Genomic DNA, 18,205 nt, shown 5'->3' with positions numbered 1-18,205 from the left:
TTCAATGTTGACCACATTAAGCCCGACCAACCTCTGCAAGATGATAACATTGTATCTGTGGCATGTAGTGTTGATACTGATGCTTGGTGATTCCGCATATGCATACCTCTCGTACATCTGGCGGCTATCATGACATCATTGCGCCGACCATTGGCGACATTATAAACGCACTCAATCGCTACCAATTCCAGCTTTCTTACGTTGATTGTCGTCGAATGGATGTGTTTTGGACTGGCCGTGAGTGCTGATACCGGATCATACATATGGGTTGAGCATCTTGTGTTTGAGGATGTGTATGCTTGGTGCCAAACAGGGCGGCGCGGTAAAGCCATGTCAGACACTCTTCTCCTAATGTAAAACCTTTACTTCTACGGACACCAAATAAATGCGAATTGCTCATTCTGCTTTGATTTAGAATGACCGATAAAGCCTTTACCCAACTCACCCAAATGTCATGTCAGAAAATGCAAGTGTCCTCACTGCATTGCACCCTCTTTTCTTGACCCACCCCTGCAAATCGGGAAGTGGGTCTATGTTATGCTGTTAGCGTCCACCCGCTGTAACACCTGTATTAGGGGCCTGCACTATCACTAACACATCCTTCATCTTTCCCAATCTGCCTAGCTCAGCCCCACTCCCACCCCACTTGTCCCGCTTTTGACTTCACTTCTGACTTCATGCACCAGAGAGTTAGGACGAGTCGTCGAACAGACGAACTCACCAACTCCCCAACTCCAAAGCTTCAGCTAAATGAGCTTTCTTCAGGGCATGCGCCACTGGTGACAGTATAGTAGAAGTAGTGTTCACATAGTAATGCTGTTGTTGACCTTGCACATGAAAGGAGATGTTGACCTTTGGATGGGCCGTGTCGGCGGTCCTCACAGCGGGAGGATGATTGCTCTCCTCATGCAGATTATAAGAATCGCGAAGGGGTAGATTGGCAATTCAAGCCCTTACTTGTATGAGTACATGGGGAGTGTGAAAAGGAACGCTGGGCAACGCCGCGGTTTTGTATGAAATTGAATGAATGACGCAAAAGCTTGGTCCCTGGCAAAGAGGTTGGTCAGTGGCAGGCAGGCAGGCAAGCAATCTTGCCGCGTTCCCTACCACTACCAGCTGTACCAGCTGTACGGCACCGGCACCTGCCACCTCTACCGACACTCCGGCACCAGTCCCGGCAGTCCGGCACCTACCGGCAAGTGTGCACTCTCCCAGTGCGCAGCACCTGCCAGGCGCTTGCCAGGCGCTGGACCTTCCACTTGGGCCTTATAAGGTCCCACTTCAGCACCCCTCAATAACTCCAAGATCCCTCGCAAGTAAAGGTTCCCTCGTGGTCAAGCGGTATGTGGCGGGGCCAGATAAACATTGCTCGTTGCGTGGTCCGTACTGGGAAGGGGGGGGGAGTTAGGGAACAGTAAGAAAATAGTTTGAAATTTTCAAACTATAAATTAACACTTGATTTTGGTGTAAACGTTTACGAAGCGTTGATCAACGGTTGTTCCAGCCAAATACATTTTCAAACGATTAACATGAATAAACGCTTGGGTGTAGGTTAGCGTTGTAGCCCCAGCCTAGTCGCAAAGTTGAAAAACTTGGTGAAAGGGAAAGAGCGACGATAACTACCTTCCACCACTATAAGGCCAACCTCGAAGCGAAAACTTTGCACTTCTTCCTTTTCCTCTTTACAACCAAAAACCTCCAAGTTGTTCATTTCCTCAACCAAAGAACCAGAGAGCTAGGGAATCAGGGAGCCAGGGAATCAGAGAACCGGACAGCCCATTTACCAAGTCATTGTCTTCCAAGTGGAAGTTGCAGCCAAGTAGCATTGCAAAACCAATGCCTTGGTAAATAGACTGCCCGGCTCTCTCTCTCTCTCTCTCTTGTCGACCAAAGAAGATAAAGCCAGGTAAGAATTTCAAGTAGTCAATCAATATCTTTCATCAAGAAACCAAATGCATTAAGGTGACCGTGACCGTGACCGTGACCGTAACCGTGACCGTGACTGTGATTAAATGTTCATTAAATGTTCAATAAACAGTTTAGTAGGGTTCCAACGCTTGGCAGCTCAAACGTTTACCTGTTCTAACGTTTGGATGCATTCTAACGTTTATTTCGGTAAATGTTTGAAAAATTTTGAACAGCCACTACTGCACTTGAAAAAATTACTAACGTTTACGACCTCCCAACAGTCAATTGACAGTCAATTTGCTGTTCGCTAGACCCCCGCCTTCCCAGTACGGGTAACGGTGGTACAGTTTTCGTAGGCGTGTCTTGAGTGGACGGGTTCGACCCTGCTCGAGGCCGCTGAGCTTTTTGTATTTTTTATCTTCTTTTTGCACTTAGAGTTGCTTCTTGTCAATCAGTGTTCAATTAGCCTTTCTTTTGCGACTTGTTTGCTTGGTAAATGTCTTTTTGATTGTCTCCGATCTTGCGATGATTTCGGTGTCGTCTCTACCTCTATGCAAGTGGTAAACATCACGGCCCTCGCATGCCCCTGCGATGGATTCCAGCTCCCCCATCAATCAACGCTTTTGCTTGGCCAAGTTATGACACTACAAACCAGCGCTACCATGCCACCATCCGCACATGCACCACCCCGATTAATCCATCTACTTCCCATTCTCACTCACCATCCTCCCTCGCCATCTCCGCCCTCCTCCTCTCCACCTCCCTCTTCACCGTCATCTCCGTCTTCACCGTCTCATTCAACACCTTATTATGATACGTCGCTTTCACCTTCAACAACTCTATCTCCTCTTCCGCCTCCTTCTTCTCCCTTGGGCCACCCCTCAGGATCTTCTCCACCTCCGTATTGATAAGCTCCTGGATCTCCTCAATCTTATATGCGTGGTACTGCTTCATGCGCTACAGGGTCACAAGGTTACGGACAAGGGATCGGTAGAGATTCTCTCTCTGAGTCTGAACCTCGGCTGGTGTCAGGAGCGGAGTATGCGCCGGTGCCTCGGATTCGCCATGACGTGGCAGAAGGGGGCGCAGGGTGCTGGCATTGGTGTCGGTGTTCGCATTGGAGCCCGAACCTTGGAAGGACTGCGACTACGCATGCGCATGGGGAGCAGGTTGAAGCGCGAGAACTGCCGGGTGCTGGCGGCTTGTACCGGCAGCAGCGGTGACGATGACAAATTCTGAAGAGGATGTGAGAAGGTTCTCGGTCTCCGAGGCCATAGTGGGGTCGTCGTTGTTGGGACTCATGTTCGCTGGTCGCTAGCAGAGTCTTTCGCTCACGGAGGGAAAGAGCGAGGAAAGCCTATGTCGGTGGGGCAGTGTCTGCTGACAAAGAGGCGCTTAGTATGGCAACCTGGAAGTTTTGGATATTCGGGAAGGAAAGACCAGCGTATCGCGAGGGGATCTTGTGGTTTTTTGTACCTCTACTTGACGCCAAAGGTGTCGGAGCTCGGAGTGACGGGTTTTTGGGAGATGGGGGGGAAAGCAGAAGCACGCACCCGACTGCGGAATCTACAGCGCTGGCCAATAGTCGACGGTGCCACATGCCCGACGAGGCACGCAATATCCATTCGCGATGGTCTATGTCGTCTTACAAAGGAGAATGAAGGGTACTTGTTCAGTGATCTTGTGATCTCAGAGATTTGTCTTTAAAAATACCGTTGTTAGGTAAGACAAAACAAGACCAAAAGGAGGGGCAGTTTTGCCCGCAAAACAAACATGTTTCAAAGTTTTAAGTTGATATCGTGACGTCTTCATTGTTTTCATTATCATGAAGACTTCAGTCTTACCTTCGAGCGTGGATCTTGGAACTTGGATTCTGCCCACGATTATTAATTTATTTCTTGGGGTCGCGGGGTGTTCACGGACTCCGAGGTTCTGCCCTAATGCACTCTTCTGCAATAGAGCGGAAGGTGCGTTGTTGTTGATGCAAGTACTCGTCTGGGCTAGAAGCGCCTCGCGACCCCAGGCTTTGCATTTGATCAGTCCTGCAAATGCCTAACTGACCAAGAATTCGGTAAATTCCAGCATCCCGTCGCCATCTGGCAGCCAGGTAGTTGCCAGGCGGTTTTGCCTATAAGAACATCTATATACAGGCAGAACAAGGGCTTGTCTTTCTTTCCCCAAGCCACATCTCTTCAAGTTTCAAGTCATCGGGTTCTGCGCCTTTGATCTGTTGCTTGATCGAACATCTTAACCCCAACGCTACACAATCTATCGCGCTAACTACTAACTACCCGGCTCGGGTCAATTCCTCAACGTTTTTCCCATTACAGGTACCTAGGTTTCCCATTTCCACAAGCACTAAGACTATCCTTTCCTAGCAGCATCTATCTCTAACATACTTTCTTTCTTCTTTACAGCCCCAGAACTCCAAGTTCTCCTCCAGCTCAATCTCTCGACCACCACAAGAACGAAGACAGACCCCACAACCAACCGCTCAAGATGGCCAATCGCAATGAAATACACGATGAAATAATGGCGAGGCTTCAGTCTCGACTGCTTTCTATCAAGGTCTCACGGCATAATGAGCAACCCGGGTCGCAGGCTCGAGTACAAGCGCAAGCCTCCAGCAAATCCCCAGTGGACGGTTCCACGAGACGCGACTATTTCACGAAGGCAATGAGGGAGGAAGCCAACAACGACATGAATCTTCCGTTGTGTACCCCCTCCGCGGGCCCCGCGTATCAGCCGAATCCAAATCCGACCCCGACCCCGGCCCCAAGCCCGGGCCCCAGCAGCGCCTTGTCCGCATTCTACGCACGCTGGCGCTTAGAACGCGGCCGCTCCATGCCCGCTGACTTTAAAACATGTGACGGTACTCACAACGATGCTCCCTCGTCAGCTCATCCCCCTTCGCAAACAGACTTCTTTGGCTCCTACGTGATCGGCCAGGATGCCCTCAACCACTCAACCTTTTCTTCCACGGGCACCACAGCCACAGGCGGGGGTAGAGCCGCCACCAATCTACCCCTCCCAACCAGCTTGCAGACGCCCCGGCAGGCTTCTGTCCGGACCTGGTACCAACCATCTCTTTGCGGAAAGCACGCCAAGCGCGAGCTGAAGGTGGCACAGACGACGTTCGCGAAGTCCCAGCGGGAGAGGGCAAAGGCTAAGAAAGCACAAGCGGAAGCACTCGGAGTATCATTGAAACAGCTTAGCAAAGAGGACCTCCAGCAGAGACTGGCTGATACTGCAGCACGGAAGCAGAAGACTATGGAGAGAAGAATGAGGGCTCATATCAAAGCGGATATGAGAAGGTTAAGGGCACTGGGATACGGGATGGGTTTGACTGCGGCCGAGATGGCCGCGCGTATGCCCCTGGGATACGAAATGGGTTTGACTGCGGCCGAGTTTGCCGCGCGTTTTCCCCCCCTGGGAATGGGACAGAACGGACATGGTTCACACTCACAGGAGGAACAGGGTCACACGAGCTCACTTGATGGAAACGCCTCCGATGGTGAGCAAATGGAGGTGGAACAGGAGAAGCCGGAGTCAGTTCAGGGAAACGTCTCCGATGATGTGCAGATGGAGGAGGGATTGTACAAGTCACGTCAGATCAACTTGTTCGGTTATGGGTTAGTGGAGGTGATGGTACCGGAGAAAACGGAGTCACTTCAGGGAAACGTCAACGAATACAGCGATGATGACCAGATGGAGGAGTAAGCACCGGGTGAGAGCCCGAGGGGCATATTGATGGCCCAGAATTGATGATGGCGCTTCCCTGGCGGGAAAGTTGGGCTATTTGGAGGAACGAGTAACAAGGAATTTGTCACTGCGATCCTGATACTGGATATTGGAGTTAGCGTACACTTGGATATTGACACATAGCGTGCGTACATAGACCGATGGGGTCGCCCTCAATCATTTAGTTAGTTATTCTGCTTTCTTCTCACCAAATTGACCAAGGAGGTTCACCAGCGCCATTCTTTGTCTTAGGCCCATTTGGTTCTCATCGTGACTTTTACCTTGAGGAACCCGAGCTTTTAATCCAAAACTACCTACTCCCCCAGTCCCCCTCGGACCCAAGCTAGCAAGTTTTGAACACACTCCAGCTGCATTTGATGCGGGGTGCCTGCAGGCGAGTTCCCTTCACTTGCACGAGGTCACGAGGAGCCGCGCCCCTTACTCAAGCTGACTAACTCTACCCAGCTTTCTGGTCCTCATTCAACTTCTTCACTACTTGTAATCCACGAAGTCTTCCGCCAAATCTAACGCATTCAGTCGAGCACGACCAACATCCTTCAGCCAGCCTTCACGATGGACACTCGCACCACAGACGTCATACAGAGAATGCGCGAGCTCAACATAGACCCAACTACAGTCTTGGCCGTACACCCTCATACCTCCGCGAATCTTGGGGTCAAAAGCAATATCTCGCGCAGTCATCTCGACACCACCCCGCTCAACTTCAACACCGCGATCACCCCGACCACGGCCACCACCTTTACGAACGCCCAAGCCAACGCCAACTTCAACGCCAGCGTCAACGGCAACAACAACGGCAACACCAGCGCCAATGCCAACGCCAATACCAATACCAACGCCGACGCCAACGAACACCCTCCCCTCGCCTCCGACTACCGCACTCGGCGCCGCGAGTACCACGCCCGCCTTGCCGCTTGGCACCGCCCCGGCGCTCTTGGACTTGATCCCAGTGAGCATGCTCGAGCGCGGAGAAAGTCCGAGCTTGAGGAGATGGTGCGGCAACGCAGAATCTTCGCCGCTGGCGGTGACTCTGTAGTAAAGGCCCAGGTAGCACAGCTTGAGGGGATGATTGATGCTTTGCAGGCTTTGCAGTGAGGTATGGGCCTATGGGCGGATTTAGGGGGGGACTAGGTACCTAGGGAGTGGGTGGCCTGCGGCATACCGATACCGATGGGGTTAAGCTGAAGGAGGAGAAGAGGCAAGGAGAAGCGATAAGGGATGGGAGTTGGGAGCAGGAGCTTGTGTGAAAGTGGCCTGTTGTACTGTTGACGGGAATAACAGTTTGAGCGGGTGCGAACGTCTCAAAAAGTCGAAGGATTGGGAAACCGTTAACTGGACCCCCTCAATTGAACCCACCGTCTTTAGTGTCAGAATTACATTTACTTGCAACAGGAGCTACCTCTGACTCAAGCTGAAAGACCAATTGTTGGTCTTCCTTCAACTTATCATGCCATCCACTAGTGAAACTCTTCCCACACCCACCACCAAATCTATGCGAACCCTTTCTTCTCTTACTAACCAAGGCCTTTTTCTTCATTACTATTCAACTTGTAATCAACGAAAGCATCCACTAAAGGCAAAGCGTGGAGAGTCAAAGGCAACCTTCACAATGGACCACACCGACGACACCACCAACAAAATGTGCGGCAAGCTCAACAACACAGACCCAACAACAGCATCCGCCTCGGAGCCTCCTCACTCCCCCGCGACGAATGATCCCAGAAGAACCGGCGACGATACTACCTCGCGGAGCGCCACATCAACCTCCAATCTCGGCATCACCACGACCACTCTCCACGACGCCCGACTACGCAATCTGACTACAGCCAATCGAGCCACATCCAACGCCCGCACCGAGTACCACGCCCTTCAAGCCGAAGCCACTCGCCAACGCATCGACGCTCTGCAGAAACCGCTAGTGCTCACCGAGGAACATGTCAACGTTCTCACAGAAAAGCGCGGGCTTGAGGATTTGGTGCGCATATGCAGAACCATAGAGACTTGTGCAGGGATATCTCAAGAGGCTGAGATCAAATTACTCGAGGAGAGGCTGGCGGATATCAAGTATGTGGATTACATGGATGAGATGCTTGAGTGTATTAAGTGAGGTATCAGCCGGCACGTTGAGAGGGGGAGAGAGGCTGAAGAGGGGAAGGGGGGCAAGTCAGAGGTTAAGATACTAGGAATAGGTAGGGTCCATTATAGGGAGAGGGTTGGGGGAGGGTTGGGGGAGGGTTGGGGAGGATGATTTAGTTGGTGGGAGATTCGTTGGACGGAGAAGGGGTTACAAACATAGTGAAGGGGTCGCTCAAGAAGGAACTGGAACGGCTCTCCTGGGAGGATGCCCTGGAGGGGTGAGCACAAAGCGTTGGAGGAAAGAGTGATGGGCAGACAGCGGAGCAGCTTGCGTGGGGTGAGGGAGCTGGAGCTTGGGCAAAGGGAAGAAACAAGGAGGAATGAGGGGGGTTCAGCAACGGAAGTTACGAGCTGCGTTTTTTTCTGCATCTCTAGTTTAAACCACTTTCTTCACTTCAAGATCTTGTCCATGCAGTGTAGTAACTTTCTCCAACAAATGAAACATCATCAATAAACTCTCCGTTTCCGAAGGGCCTCTTCTTGAGCCACTTATACTTCTTCTTATCTCTGCGTCCCGAAATGGGGTCCATCAAGACAGACAGACATAAGCAGCACCAACCCACATTTCTGACACTCGGGAGTCGGAGCAACAGCCAGCAAATCTTCCCGTCCTGTCGATCATCAGCAATTTGCTTCTCTTGTACTTACGTCTACTTCGGAAGCGCCTTGAGCTTATTTTGGAGTAGAAAGCGGGCACGATGCCAGGGCGCCGTGAAGCGCAGGAACGAAGGCAGTTCACACCAGCTGTAGAGGTAGCAGGATATAATAGACTAAGTACCTACCGTGAGTGGCAAGGGCCCAGGTCCATGTCTTCACCCATTCGTGGAGATCAGGCATACTTGTATATGCATGTACGAGAACACAATCGCCACCGAGACTGCATTAAAGCTTAGCTGCTGGGTCAGTTCGGACTGAAGAATTATGCTAAACACCAACGGCTGTGCAGATGCTGCAGTAACCAGCCAACCACCGATGATCTCAAGTTCCTCGAAGCGATGCTTCAGGGAGGACTTTCCTCCCAGCAAGCGATGGTTGATCCCTTTGGCGAGCTGAGTCGACGTTGACTGTGTCTTTCGAAGAGAGGACTTGTGGTTGGAGTTGGCCGGGCGGTGATGGAAGCTCTTAGCAGCGGCACGGACCTACAAGGAATGGAAGTGCTGCTAACGTGATGGACATGAGACGATGGAGGATATGAGGCCATGAGGATGACGAAAAAAAATAAGAACAAAAAAGGAAATAAAGGAAGATATCAAAGAAAAGAAGAAAGAAAGATACAGTTTTTCTATATCAGTTGCCATGCAGGGGGCATTTATGGAGAAAAAAAAAGGGGGGGGGGGGGGGGGGGGGAGCGTTATGATTCGGACTTGAATGTATGATGTTTCGCTCCTGTGTGTAGTGCGAAGAGAGGCGGGGGTTAAGGTTCATCAGATGATGATCACCGCAGATCGAGAGTTTTGCATGGTACTGACAATGCCCATTCAATTTAACAAAAGAAAAGAGAGATACAAAGCGATACACTCCCGCTCATCCATACAGCTTTCTTTGTCACGCAATTTCCCATTGTCCTCGGTGTATTTTGCGGGGGTCATCAATGCTGCGAAGTGATGACGGGGATTACCAGACTCGGCAGGTCCGGAATAATCTCATCAGTACATCTAGTCACAAACTTGGTCGTTCAGTATATATTCCACGCACGACATGCATATTTGTAGCGTATATATTCCCTTCGTGATAAGGCAATCTTGGGACCTTGATGCCGCAAAATGGGTGACTCCAGCAATGTTCACGTCACGTATTCCGAGCTCGCCGGATCGATGCTCTTGCCCTAATGCATCGGGCATGAGAGCAACTTGGATGTCCGACTCTGAGGGTATAAGAACAGCTCAAGCCCTGGGCCAGTTATTCTTTTCTTTCCTCTCACCCCTCTTCTCTTCTCCACCCTTTCAATCATTACCCCTTTCTACCCACGCCACATCCACGTTCAAACATTCATCTCGGAAATTTGTGATTAAGACAGAAAAAAATCACACACTTTTATCCAAGCATCATTTGCCATATATCTAGATCAAATAATATATATATATATATATATATATATTATTTGCAGCTATTCCGGGCGCCCAGTGCGTTTCAAATGCCGAGCAGCAAGCTGGTGACGCAGCGGGCCCGGCGGAGGAAAACCTGACCGCTCCTTCCCAGTGAAGGGAATTGAGAAGATTAGGGCCAGACCCTTCTGCCCTTTTGCTTCTGTAGCCCCAATCACAGCCTGTAATTCCAGCAGGCCTGACGAGCGCGGCAAGTGAGAACCTTTACGGCAGCTCCGCAGTCGGGCCTTGACACCTCGTTTCGGCCGTCGACTGTTATTCCGTCTCCTATTGTGCTTCATCAGATCCACTCCATCCCATCATTATCACCATCGGCGCATGCGAATTCAGGGGGTTGATATTTGTAACACACACAATTCGCTCGGAAACCTCCCTCGTCGTTTTAATGGCCAGCAGCCGCACCTTTAACGCCTTTTCCACTCCTTGCTGAGCCAGTCATTTTTCTGCCTTCAAAAGAGAGCAGCTATAGGTAGAGACGTACAGCTAACGATTAGTCCAGAACCAGTTTACCAACTCTCACCAATCCCATTTCAACCATCCATATTCCACAATCGCAATGGGTTACCTCGAGCTGGCCCGTGCCAGCCAAAAGGAAGCTGCCCTTTGGGTTGCTCGCTTTGACCTTCTTCGGGAACATCTCGGAGACGAAGAGTTCAACAGTCTGTTATTTGCGGAGAAGAAAAGGCAGTGGGTTGACTTCGACGCACGTAATCGTGCTAGGGAGCAGCGAGAAAGGGGTCTCGCCCGTCTCGCCGAAATGAAGCGTCAGGCGGAAGAACGGGCTAAGGACACCGGAAAGGAGAGAAGAGCAAGGCTTCAGACAAATGTGGAGTCGCGATACCAGACTGGGCGCCTTCAGGACTACCAGATCCAGCTCCAGATGAGGAAGGATAACGAAGAAATTGTCATGTAGGTTGTGGGAACCTCGGATCTCCCCCCTCAGCCAGTCGAGCCTGCCATTAAGGAGTCATCGCAAACCGTGCAGATCGACAGTCCTAACGTGGAAGGAAAGATGGCGAACGAGGCAGCTAGCATTGGAGCCGCCAAGGAGACCAGCAAGGGCACCAAGAAGTGGGAGGGCCCCAGCGATGCAGAACCGTACGAAGGGTTCCATAAGCGCCAACAACACCTCGAGACGCGCAAACGTCAAATCCGCCTTCTGTTCGAGGAGAAGCACGGGCAACCTATGGAAGAGCCCCCGGCCAAGAAGCTCAAATCCTCCCACCCTATGCCCCCACGGGAACCTCCTAACACTGACACGGCACGCACACCATCCCCCGAGGCTGCCGCTGAATCCCAGAAGCCAACTGCCCCATTCACCCCTGCACCGAAACGCAAGGCAAGCGGCCCAGCCTCCGCGAAGGCTGCGAAGAAGCCACGTGGTCCTGACCAGCCCAAAAAAGAAGCCACCGCTCCCGAACCGGCCTCCCTTCTGTCGCCGCCGCACACGTCCGGCTCTGAACCCTCAGTTTCCCCAGAGCAGAAACAGCGTGAGCCTGAGACTCAACAACAACAAGCTACCTCTGCCTCTTCTGCTTCTCCTACGGAGCCAATCAAAGCTACCGCCTTAGTCAACGCTCCGATAACCGCCAGCTCGCTCAAGAAAATCCCGCCAAAGCCAACCGGCGCCATCAAAGCGGTTACTGGCGCTCGCAAAACCACGAAGGCTCCTCGCGTAACCAATACCACGACAATCCCCCGTGCCACCCCGCCGCCGCTGCCCACCACCTTGCCTCCACACCACTACCTAGCCACGCCCTTCTCCGATCGCCAGTACGGTTCCCTCTCCTACTTAATCCGCATGTCCCCCGCCGATTACTCCCTGCTCAAAGCCCCCCTCGGCGACTTTAAGCGCCCTCTCCTCGAGAGCAGCCTCAAAGAAGCAACTCCCATGACCGGCGCCGAGTCCTACCGAGACCTTAACATTGGTTACTGCTTCCCGCTGCGCGGCCCCAAGGGAGAGATGCCGAGAGTGAGACTTAGGGAGATTGAGGACGAGGACGAGGAGGGATATTACTGGGTCGAAGTCCGCGGGTTGGGAGTTATCGAGAAGGAGAAGGTGTTTGTGCCGGAGAGGTGGGATGATCCTTGGGCGTTGGCGTTTTTGAAGGAGGAGGGGTGTTTTGAGGATTCGGATTCAGATTCAGATTCAGATTCTGATTGTTAGAGCGGAAGGGTGGGTGGGATTCGACAAGGGGGAAATGGTGGGAAACTTGGAAAGAGGCGGATGGAGGGAGCTATGGATTGGATAGATTTTGGGCTTGCCCCGCTGGAGATGCGATCATGCGAGACGTATGGGCAACAGGACTGAAACGGGCATTCGAAAAGGGACGGACAGTGAACAACGGGTTGGAAAGGAGCGAGTAGGGGTATATGGGGATGAAGATCTACGATTGAAGATCTACGATTGACGATCTAAGTCTACGATTGACGACAGTTGACGACAGTTGATGACAATTGATGACAATTGATGATAACGACTGCATGACGGCGTTTGGCGTTAGAGATGGGAACTGGGACAGGCGCACACACGACGACAGGAGACAGAAGGAATTGGACAGCAGGTATTGGACATCAGGCAAGAGACCTGAGCCCAGAAGATCAAGCGGCAGGAGTCTTGGTTGCACGCGGAGCACGGAGTTACGGACGAGAATGCTACTTGGACACTCAGCGAATTGAAGATTTCATTTGCGAATCAGAGATTGGAAAAAGCATCAGCGGAAACAGTTCACTTGGAAAGACTTCACTTGGAAGGAATCCCCTTGAAAGCAGTTGACGTGACAAATTATTCAATTTGGTTCATCCCTTAATACCAGAACTACCGTGCTAAAAAGATGCTCATGCTCGTAATGCTATCGTAACATGTCCATGACAAGATCATAATCCAAACTTTCCTTTTCCTTCCCCGGTTATAGCCATACAACCTCCTTTCCTACCCCTACAACCAACCCACCCCCCTACCCCCCTTCCCCCCCCTTACGCAGCAATATCCTCCCTCCGCCTAAACTCAACCATTACCCCCTCCTTGGTACTAGTAAATGTATCAACCAATTGCATCTCCCCCACGCGATGTCTTCCATACTCCGCCCCATCCTTCCCTCCCTCCGCCGGATCCTCCACCCCGACCGCCCTCCTCAAGTCATACAGGAACAACACCCTCGCCAGGGTAATGCTCATCTCGATGTACGCCAATCCCTTACCAATACAACCGCGCGGGCCGATGGAGAAGGGGCAGAAGGCTGATTGGGCTAGGTGGAGCTGGTCGTCGGTTGTGGTGCCGGGAACTTTTTCAGAGGGGGTGGAGGAAGAAGTGGGTAGCCAGCGCTCCGGGGTATATGACCAAGGATCGGGGTAGTAAGCAGCGTTGTGGTGGATAGTGTAATGCGGCACGCCAACGATGGTGCCTTGGGGAACGTGCTCGCCGTCGATGGTTATCCCACCGGGCAAGACTTCGCGAGGAAGGAGACCGCCGACGGAGGGGGACAAGCGCATTGCTTCGTCGATGCAAGCGCGGAGGTAGGTGCAGCTCTGCAGGCTAGGGCCCTGGTGGATATCTTCAACGGAAGCGAAGCGGGAGCGGATTTCGGCGGTGACGCGGGCGATGGCGGTAGGGTTGCGGACGAGGTAGAATAGTGTCGCGGCCATGGCGGTGGAGGTAGTGTCGGAGCCGGCGATGATTAGAAGGTTCGACTCGCCCCAGAGCTCGGGGGTGGTGAATCCTTGCCCTGTTTCGGGGTCGCGGGCTTTGAGCAGGTGGTAGAAGAAGTCGCGGCGGTCGGTCTCGTCGCCCAGGGCGGTGCGTTCGGCGAGCTGTTGTCGGCTGTAGGCCATGTACTGCGCGCGGCCGGAGGCGATTTTGCGCAGGAATACGCGGTCGAGCGAGAGCTTGTCGAGCATGGGCATGGTGCCGCAGATCAGGTGGCGGTGGGCGGCGACGGAGACAAGGTCGACGGCGTAGCGGTTGTCGGGGTGCTCGAGCATGTGGAAGGCTTTGCCGAAGCAGAGGTCGCCGAGGATGTCCATGGCTAGCCAGTTGCACCAGTCGGACATGTTTTTCGGTGATGACCAACCCTTCTTGTCGGCGAGTGGAGCGAAGCTGGAGCGGCCGAGATCGCCGATGGCGTCGCAGAAGGTGCGGATGTTGGACAGGATGTAGCGCTCGACTTCCTTGACGGCGGAATCGGAGAAGGCGTGGGCCAGGACGCGCCGCTTGCGGGCATGCAGGTCTCGGTCGCGCGCGTTGTGGGTGTTGGGGGCCGGGTGGACAAAGGCGTCGTAGAACTCGGCTTTGCGCACGTTGGCTTTGAAGCCGTAGATGTCCTTGAGGGCCGTGTTGGAGTTGACGGAGAGCGAGTTGGGCCCGAAGCGGACGAATTTGCCGTATTTCTCGTGCATGCGCCAGAACTCGAGGTGCCGGTCACCTTTGAAGGCGTGGTAGGCCATGTAGCCGTCGGTCAGCTTGGCGAGGAAGGGGCCGGGGTATTTGGCGAGGGGGTGGAGGAAGAGGCGGTAGAAGATGAGGCATGATGTCTGTTGTTGTTTGTGTTAGTGGTTTTGTTGTGTTTGAGAGGATGGGATGTTAGAGCAAGGGGACTCACGTAGACAGCTCCGAGGACAACCAAGGCCCCCAGCCAAAGCTGGAGGTGGGCAGCGCCAAATGCCATTTTTGGAAGTTTGTCTTATACAGATAAGATAAGGAATCTATTTGTTGTAGACGAGACGAGATGGGTGCTGATGTGAAGAGAAAGGCAAGTCCTGATGGCGGACGTTATTATAATAAAGAAATGTCCCTAAAGAGATGATAAATGGTCCCGTGATATTTCCCCGCCATCATCTTGCTTTGCTGCTCGTTTATCTTGTTGCGATCATGAGGAGGAGGAGGATCGGTTTGCGCCGGCATTGCTGTCGGACAATGACATCTAAAGAAGAGCGGGGGTCGGACCAGGGTTATGTGAGCGGTAAGGGAGATGTCCAGGGTTATGAGTGGACGGGACAACTGCATTATGATGTCGCAGTGTCTTTGTTAACTTCAGTGCCAAGGGTCATCTGCCAATGCCGCGGCAATTCACGGTGTTATCTTTCATTGAAGACCACGGAATTGGACACGGAAGGATTCCATCTCGATGATCGACTTCACGACGGATTCCATGCTTGTAGTTACATTGCATTTCTAGAGATGTTCAGGGGTTCTGCACCCGATGCTTGGGAATGGATTGCCTGGGATTGGATGTCATCACGTGTACTTCCGTAAGTATTGACCCGAAATATCCGAGACTTTTAACGCTGTGTTTGACCCAATGTCGAGTCCATACCTTCTACGGTAACAATGAAAAGCTGTCAAGGCAAGAGCCGACGGACGGGAAGAGCGGCCTCGAGCGGAAGAGATGTCGTTGACAGAGCCCCACCGTCCCCAGAGCCCCAGAATTGCTGTGGAGTTGGCCGTTGGGACAGTGGATGAACTCCCCGGATTTCTTCCTCTTGGCACTGTTAGTGCCGATTTTAGCGGTCCCAAGACCGAGATGTCCGTGCACGCCGATAACCCCACTCATCTTAAGCCGACGTCCACTGTTTGTCCAACACTGTGCCCCTGTGGCTGATGCAACACTGTTGATCCACCGATCCGCCGCATCATCAATTCAATGCAAGGCTGAGAAGGCTGACTTTCCTTTTGCAACTTCGAAGACGCGACGGACGCGAGTTCTTTCTCTTCAGCATTGTCCTACGTTTGCTGCCGCAACTCCGTCCTCGACCATCGAACAGATGCGCCATCATCTCACGACATAACCTAATACCGCCGCGATGACCATCTGCAAATTCTACCAACAAGGCACCTGTCGCTATGGAAGTACGTGTTCTGGGAACTTTCTACTCTACGCGATTGGCCTTACTGACACTCTGCTTGTCCAGACAACTGCCGATTCGAACATCCTCCAAAAGCACCCAGCGGGTTTCAAACAGGCAATCGATTCGGTGCCCTAGCTGGCGGCGGCGGCGGCTTCAGCTCGAACCAGAACACCGGATTCAGCAACAACCGAAGCGGAGAACTCCCCTACAAACTCGACGCCGATGCCATTCAAAAAGACTTGACCGAAGAACTCCCAACATGGATTCTCTCGGCCTATGCCCCAGGGAAAGAACCACCCGAGCAGCTATTTGGAGGAGAACAACGGGAACAGAGTTTCGAGGAGATGCGATTGTACTACATGAACGGTCTCGCGGCCGGTAACCCCGAAGGAGCATTGAACGACATCAACAACCTCTACCAAAGCGCTCAAGCGCAGAACCAAGCAGCCCTGGGCAATATCCAGGGCGCTATCCAATACATCGTCGAGGCCGGTAACAAGCATCCGAACCGACACGACATTTGCAAACAACACACATTACCAGGAGGAACAACGGGCGAGTTCGGAAGTGACAGACCAAGATCAAATGCATTTGGTGCTCCCGCAACAGCAAATAACGTCTTCGGTGCTCCCGCTCAGCCAGCGGGCGGTGCCTTTGGCCAGCCAGCAGCTCTGGGAGCCAAGCCAAATCCCTTTGGAGCTCCGGCCTTTGGACAACCGGCGCAACCAGCTGCTGCTTCACCCTTTGGCCAGCCCTCGGCATTGGGTGCCTCAACATCAGCATTCGGAGCGCCAAGTGCGTTAGGAGCGAAACCAAATCCCTTCGGAGTCCCATCAACAGGAGGAGCATTTGGCCAACCAGCTGCCGCCCCCGCCTTTGGGCAACCTACACAGCCGACGAGTGCTTTTGGCCAGCCAGCACAACTAGGAGCCAAGCCGAACCCCTTCGGAGCACCAGCTGCCCCAGCGACCAGCGCCTTCGGTCAGCCAGCGACATTAGGAGCAAAGCCAAATCCGTTTGGAGCACCAGCCGCCGCCCCAGCAGGAGGCGCATTCGGGGCCTCAACAACAACCAGTCCCTTCGGTCAGTCCACACAGGCCGCCAACCCGTTCGGACAATCAACAAACAGCGCTTTCGGACAGTCAACATCTACTCCAGCAGCGAACCCCTTTGGGGCTCCAGCACAGGCAACAGGCAGTCCATTTGGCGCCTCAACCGGTCCAGCCACTACCAACCCCTTCGGCGCCTCAGCTACCGTGGCTCCCGCTGCTACCCCCTCACCCTTCGGTGCCTCCACAACAACACCAGCAGCCAACCCCTTCGGCGCCTCAACCACACAACAACAACAACCATCCGCATTCGGAGCCTCAACCACCGCCCCAGCAGCCGCCAACCCCTTCGGCCAACCTCCCGCCGCCGCCCCACCACAACCCGCCAGCGCTAACGCCGCCCCCGGCGCCTCCCCCTACGCCCCCACCACCACGCGGCAACACCCCCCGATAACCACCTACACCACGCGCTCCCCGCTCGACAACCGTCTACAAACCTTCAAGGGAAAACCAGTCACCTACCAACGGATTCCCAAACCTGGTGCCCCGGACACCGCGCCGCCCGAGAAGGAAGTACCGGTTATCAGGAACTTCGACGGCAGTTTCCAGATGATTTGGTTCCCTGATGGAGCGCCCAAGTACACGCCGGACACGGAGGGGTTGGAGGGGGAGTATACTGGGGATGTGTTGAGTGCTTGGCAGAAGTTTGTGGAGACGGGACGGTTTGAGGGCGGGGTTATGCCAGAGGTTGCGCCGAAGAGGGAGTTTTGTGCGTGGGATTTTTGAGCGAGGATGGGGGTGTGGGTGTGGGTGTGGTTGTTGCAGTAGGAGGTGGGGGAGATGAAGCATGAAGGGAAGGAGTGGAGAGAAATGAAGAGGAAAGCAATGGAGAGGACGGGAGGATAAGGAGAAAGAGATAGGGATAGGGATAGGCTCCAATAGATATGGATATGATGACCAAGGACTACGGGAAAACGCAAGAGCGAATTTGTCTACTGGATTACCGATACCCACTCACTCAGCGATATTGGAAAGGTCACTTACTTGGTGTTTCAAGAGCGAATTCCACAAGAATGAAGAATGGACTGTCGAGGCTACGATATGAAATGGAATGGAATGGAATTGCGAACTTGGAACATGTAGCCTGCGCGTTGTGGAAACCAACACTGGACTGGACTGGCTGCGGTAAAATAGTGTGGCTATACTACCTTACCGTACCTACACTCCGCAATACTGAAAGAGAAGGAACTGAACCTGTTTAATGTGGAAGAATCCATCCATCCGTGTTTTGTTTAGCAAACGCCATCCCTCCTGTTTAACCTCGCCAGCCAGTATAATGACTGAATCGTGCATGAGTTCGTTCCAGTCAGTTAGCACACTAACAAATTTGTAGGGAGGACC

At 53.0% G+C, this 18,205-nt stretch overlaps 6 protein-coding genes across 6 annotated transcripts; 5 read left to right on the top strand and 1 right to left on the bottom strand.

Moving 5' to 3' along the window:
• Positions 1-4,407: 4,407 nt before the first annotated feature.
• On the top strand, positions 4,408-5,867 carry B0H65DRAFT_570367 (uncharacterized protein; the record flags this gene model as incomplete). The annotated part of the gene is made up of 1 exon (XM_062830448.1): positions 4,408-5,867. One exon carries the CDS (start codon positions 4,408-4,410, stop codon positions 5,626-5,628), a length of 1,221 nt encoding a protein of 406 aa, XP_062682592.1. The 3' UTR covers positions 5,629-5,867.
• A 355-nt stretch (positions 5,868-6,222) lies between these two features.
• B0H65DRAFT_547333 (uncharacterized protein) lies at positions 6,223-6,765 on the top strand (the record flags this gene model as incomplete). The annotated part of the gene is made up of 1 exon (XM_062829508.1): positions 6,223-6,765. The coding sequence occupies one exon, from the start codon at positions 6,223-6,225 to the stop codon at positions 6,763-6,765; it is 543 nt and encodes a 180-aa protein (XP_062682591.1).
• Positions 6,766-7,279: 514 nt separating this feature from the next.
• Positions 7,280-7,777, top strand: B0H65DRAFT_441128 (uncharacterized protein; the record flags this gene model as incomplete). Its single annotated transcript, XM_062825504.1, has 1 exon — positions 7,280-7,777. One exon carries the CDS (start codon positions 7,280-7,282, stop codon positions 7,775-7,777), a length of 498 nt encoding a protein of 165 aa, XP_062682590.1.
• A 2,690-nt stretch (positions 7,778-10,467) lies between these two features.
• On the top strand, positions 10,468-12,078 carry B0H65DRAFT_587474 (uncharacterized protein; the record flags this gene model as incomplete). Its single annotated transcript, XM_062830976.1, has 2 exons — positions 10,468-10,820; positions 10,905-12,078. 2 exons carry the CDS (start codon positions 10,468-10,470, stop codon positions 12,076-12,078), a joined length of 1,527 nt encoding a protein of 508 aa, XP_062682589.1.
• Positions 12,079-12,887: 809 nt separating this feature from the next.
• Positions 12,888-14,863, bottom strand: B0H65DRAFT_587473 (cytochrome P450; the record flags this gene model as incomplete). Its single annotated transcript, XM_062830975.1, has 2 exons — positions 14,510-14,863; positions 12,888-14,441 (listed from the first exon to the last, which is right to left on the bottom strand). The coding sequence occupies exons 1-2, from the start codon at positions 14,573-14,575 to the stop codon at positions 12,888-12,890; spliced, it is 1,620 nt and encodes a 539-aa protein (XP_062682588.1). The 5' UTR covers positions 14,576-14,863.
• Positions 14,864-15,609: 746 nt separating this feature from the next.
• B0H65DRAFT_150267 (uncharacterized protein) lies at positions 15,610-17,806 on the top strand. Its single transcript, XM_062821071.1, has 2 exons — positions 15,610-15,756; positions 15,819-17,806. The coding sequence occupies exons 1-2, from the start codon at positions 15,711-15,713 to the stop codon at positions 17,588-17,590; spliced, it is 1,818 nt and encodes a 605-aa protein (XP_062682587.1). The 5' UTR covers positions 15,610-15,710; the 3' UTR covers positions 17,591-17,806.
• Positions 17,807-18,205: the final 399 nt, after the last annotated feature.

The sequence above is a fragment of the Neurospora tetraspora genome (genome assembly GCF_033439725.1).
Source record: "Neurospora tetraspora strain CBS 560.94 chromosome Unknown B0H65scaffold_3, whole genome shotgun sequence".
NCBI classification, from domain to species: Eukaryota; Fungi; Ascomycota; class Sordariomycetes; order Sordariales; family Sordariaceae; genus Neurospora; species Neurospora tetraspora.
The sequence above is the reverse complement of the archived record's forward strand: the minus strand, read 5'-3'. Positions and strand labels throughout refer to the sequence as shown.

Excerpts from the sequence above, each read along its gene's own strand:
- B0H65DRAFT_150267 (XM_062821071.1), top strand. The coding sequence starts at position 15,711 with ATGACCATCTGCAAATTCTACCAACAAGGCACCTGTCGCTATGGAA. Across the intron at positions 15,757-15,818 it reads AGGCACCTGTCGCTATGGAA|ACAACTGCCGATTCGAACAT; the intron begins GTACGTGTTCTG and ends CTGCTTGTCCAG.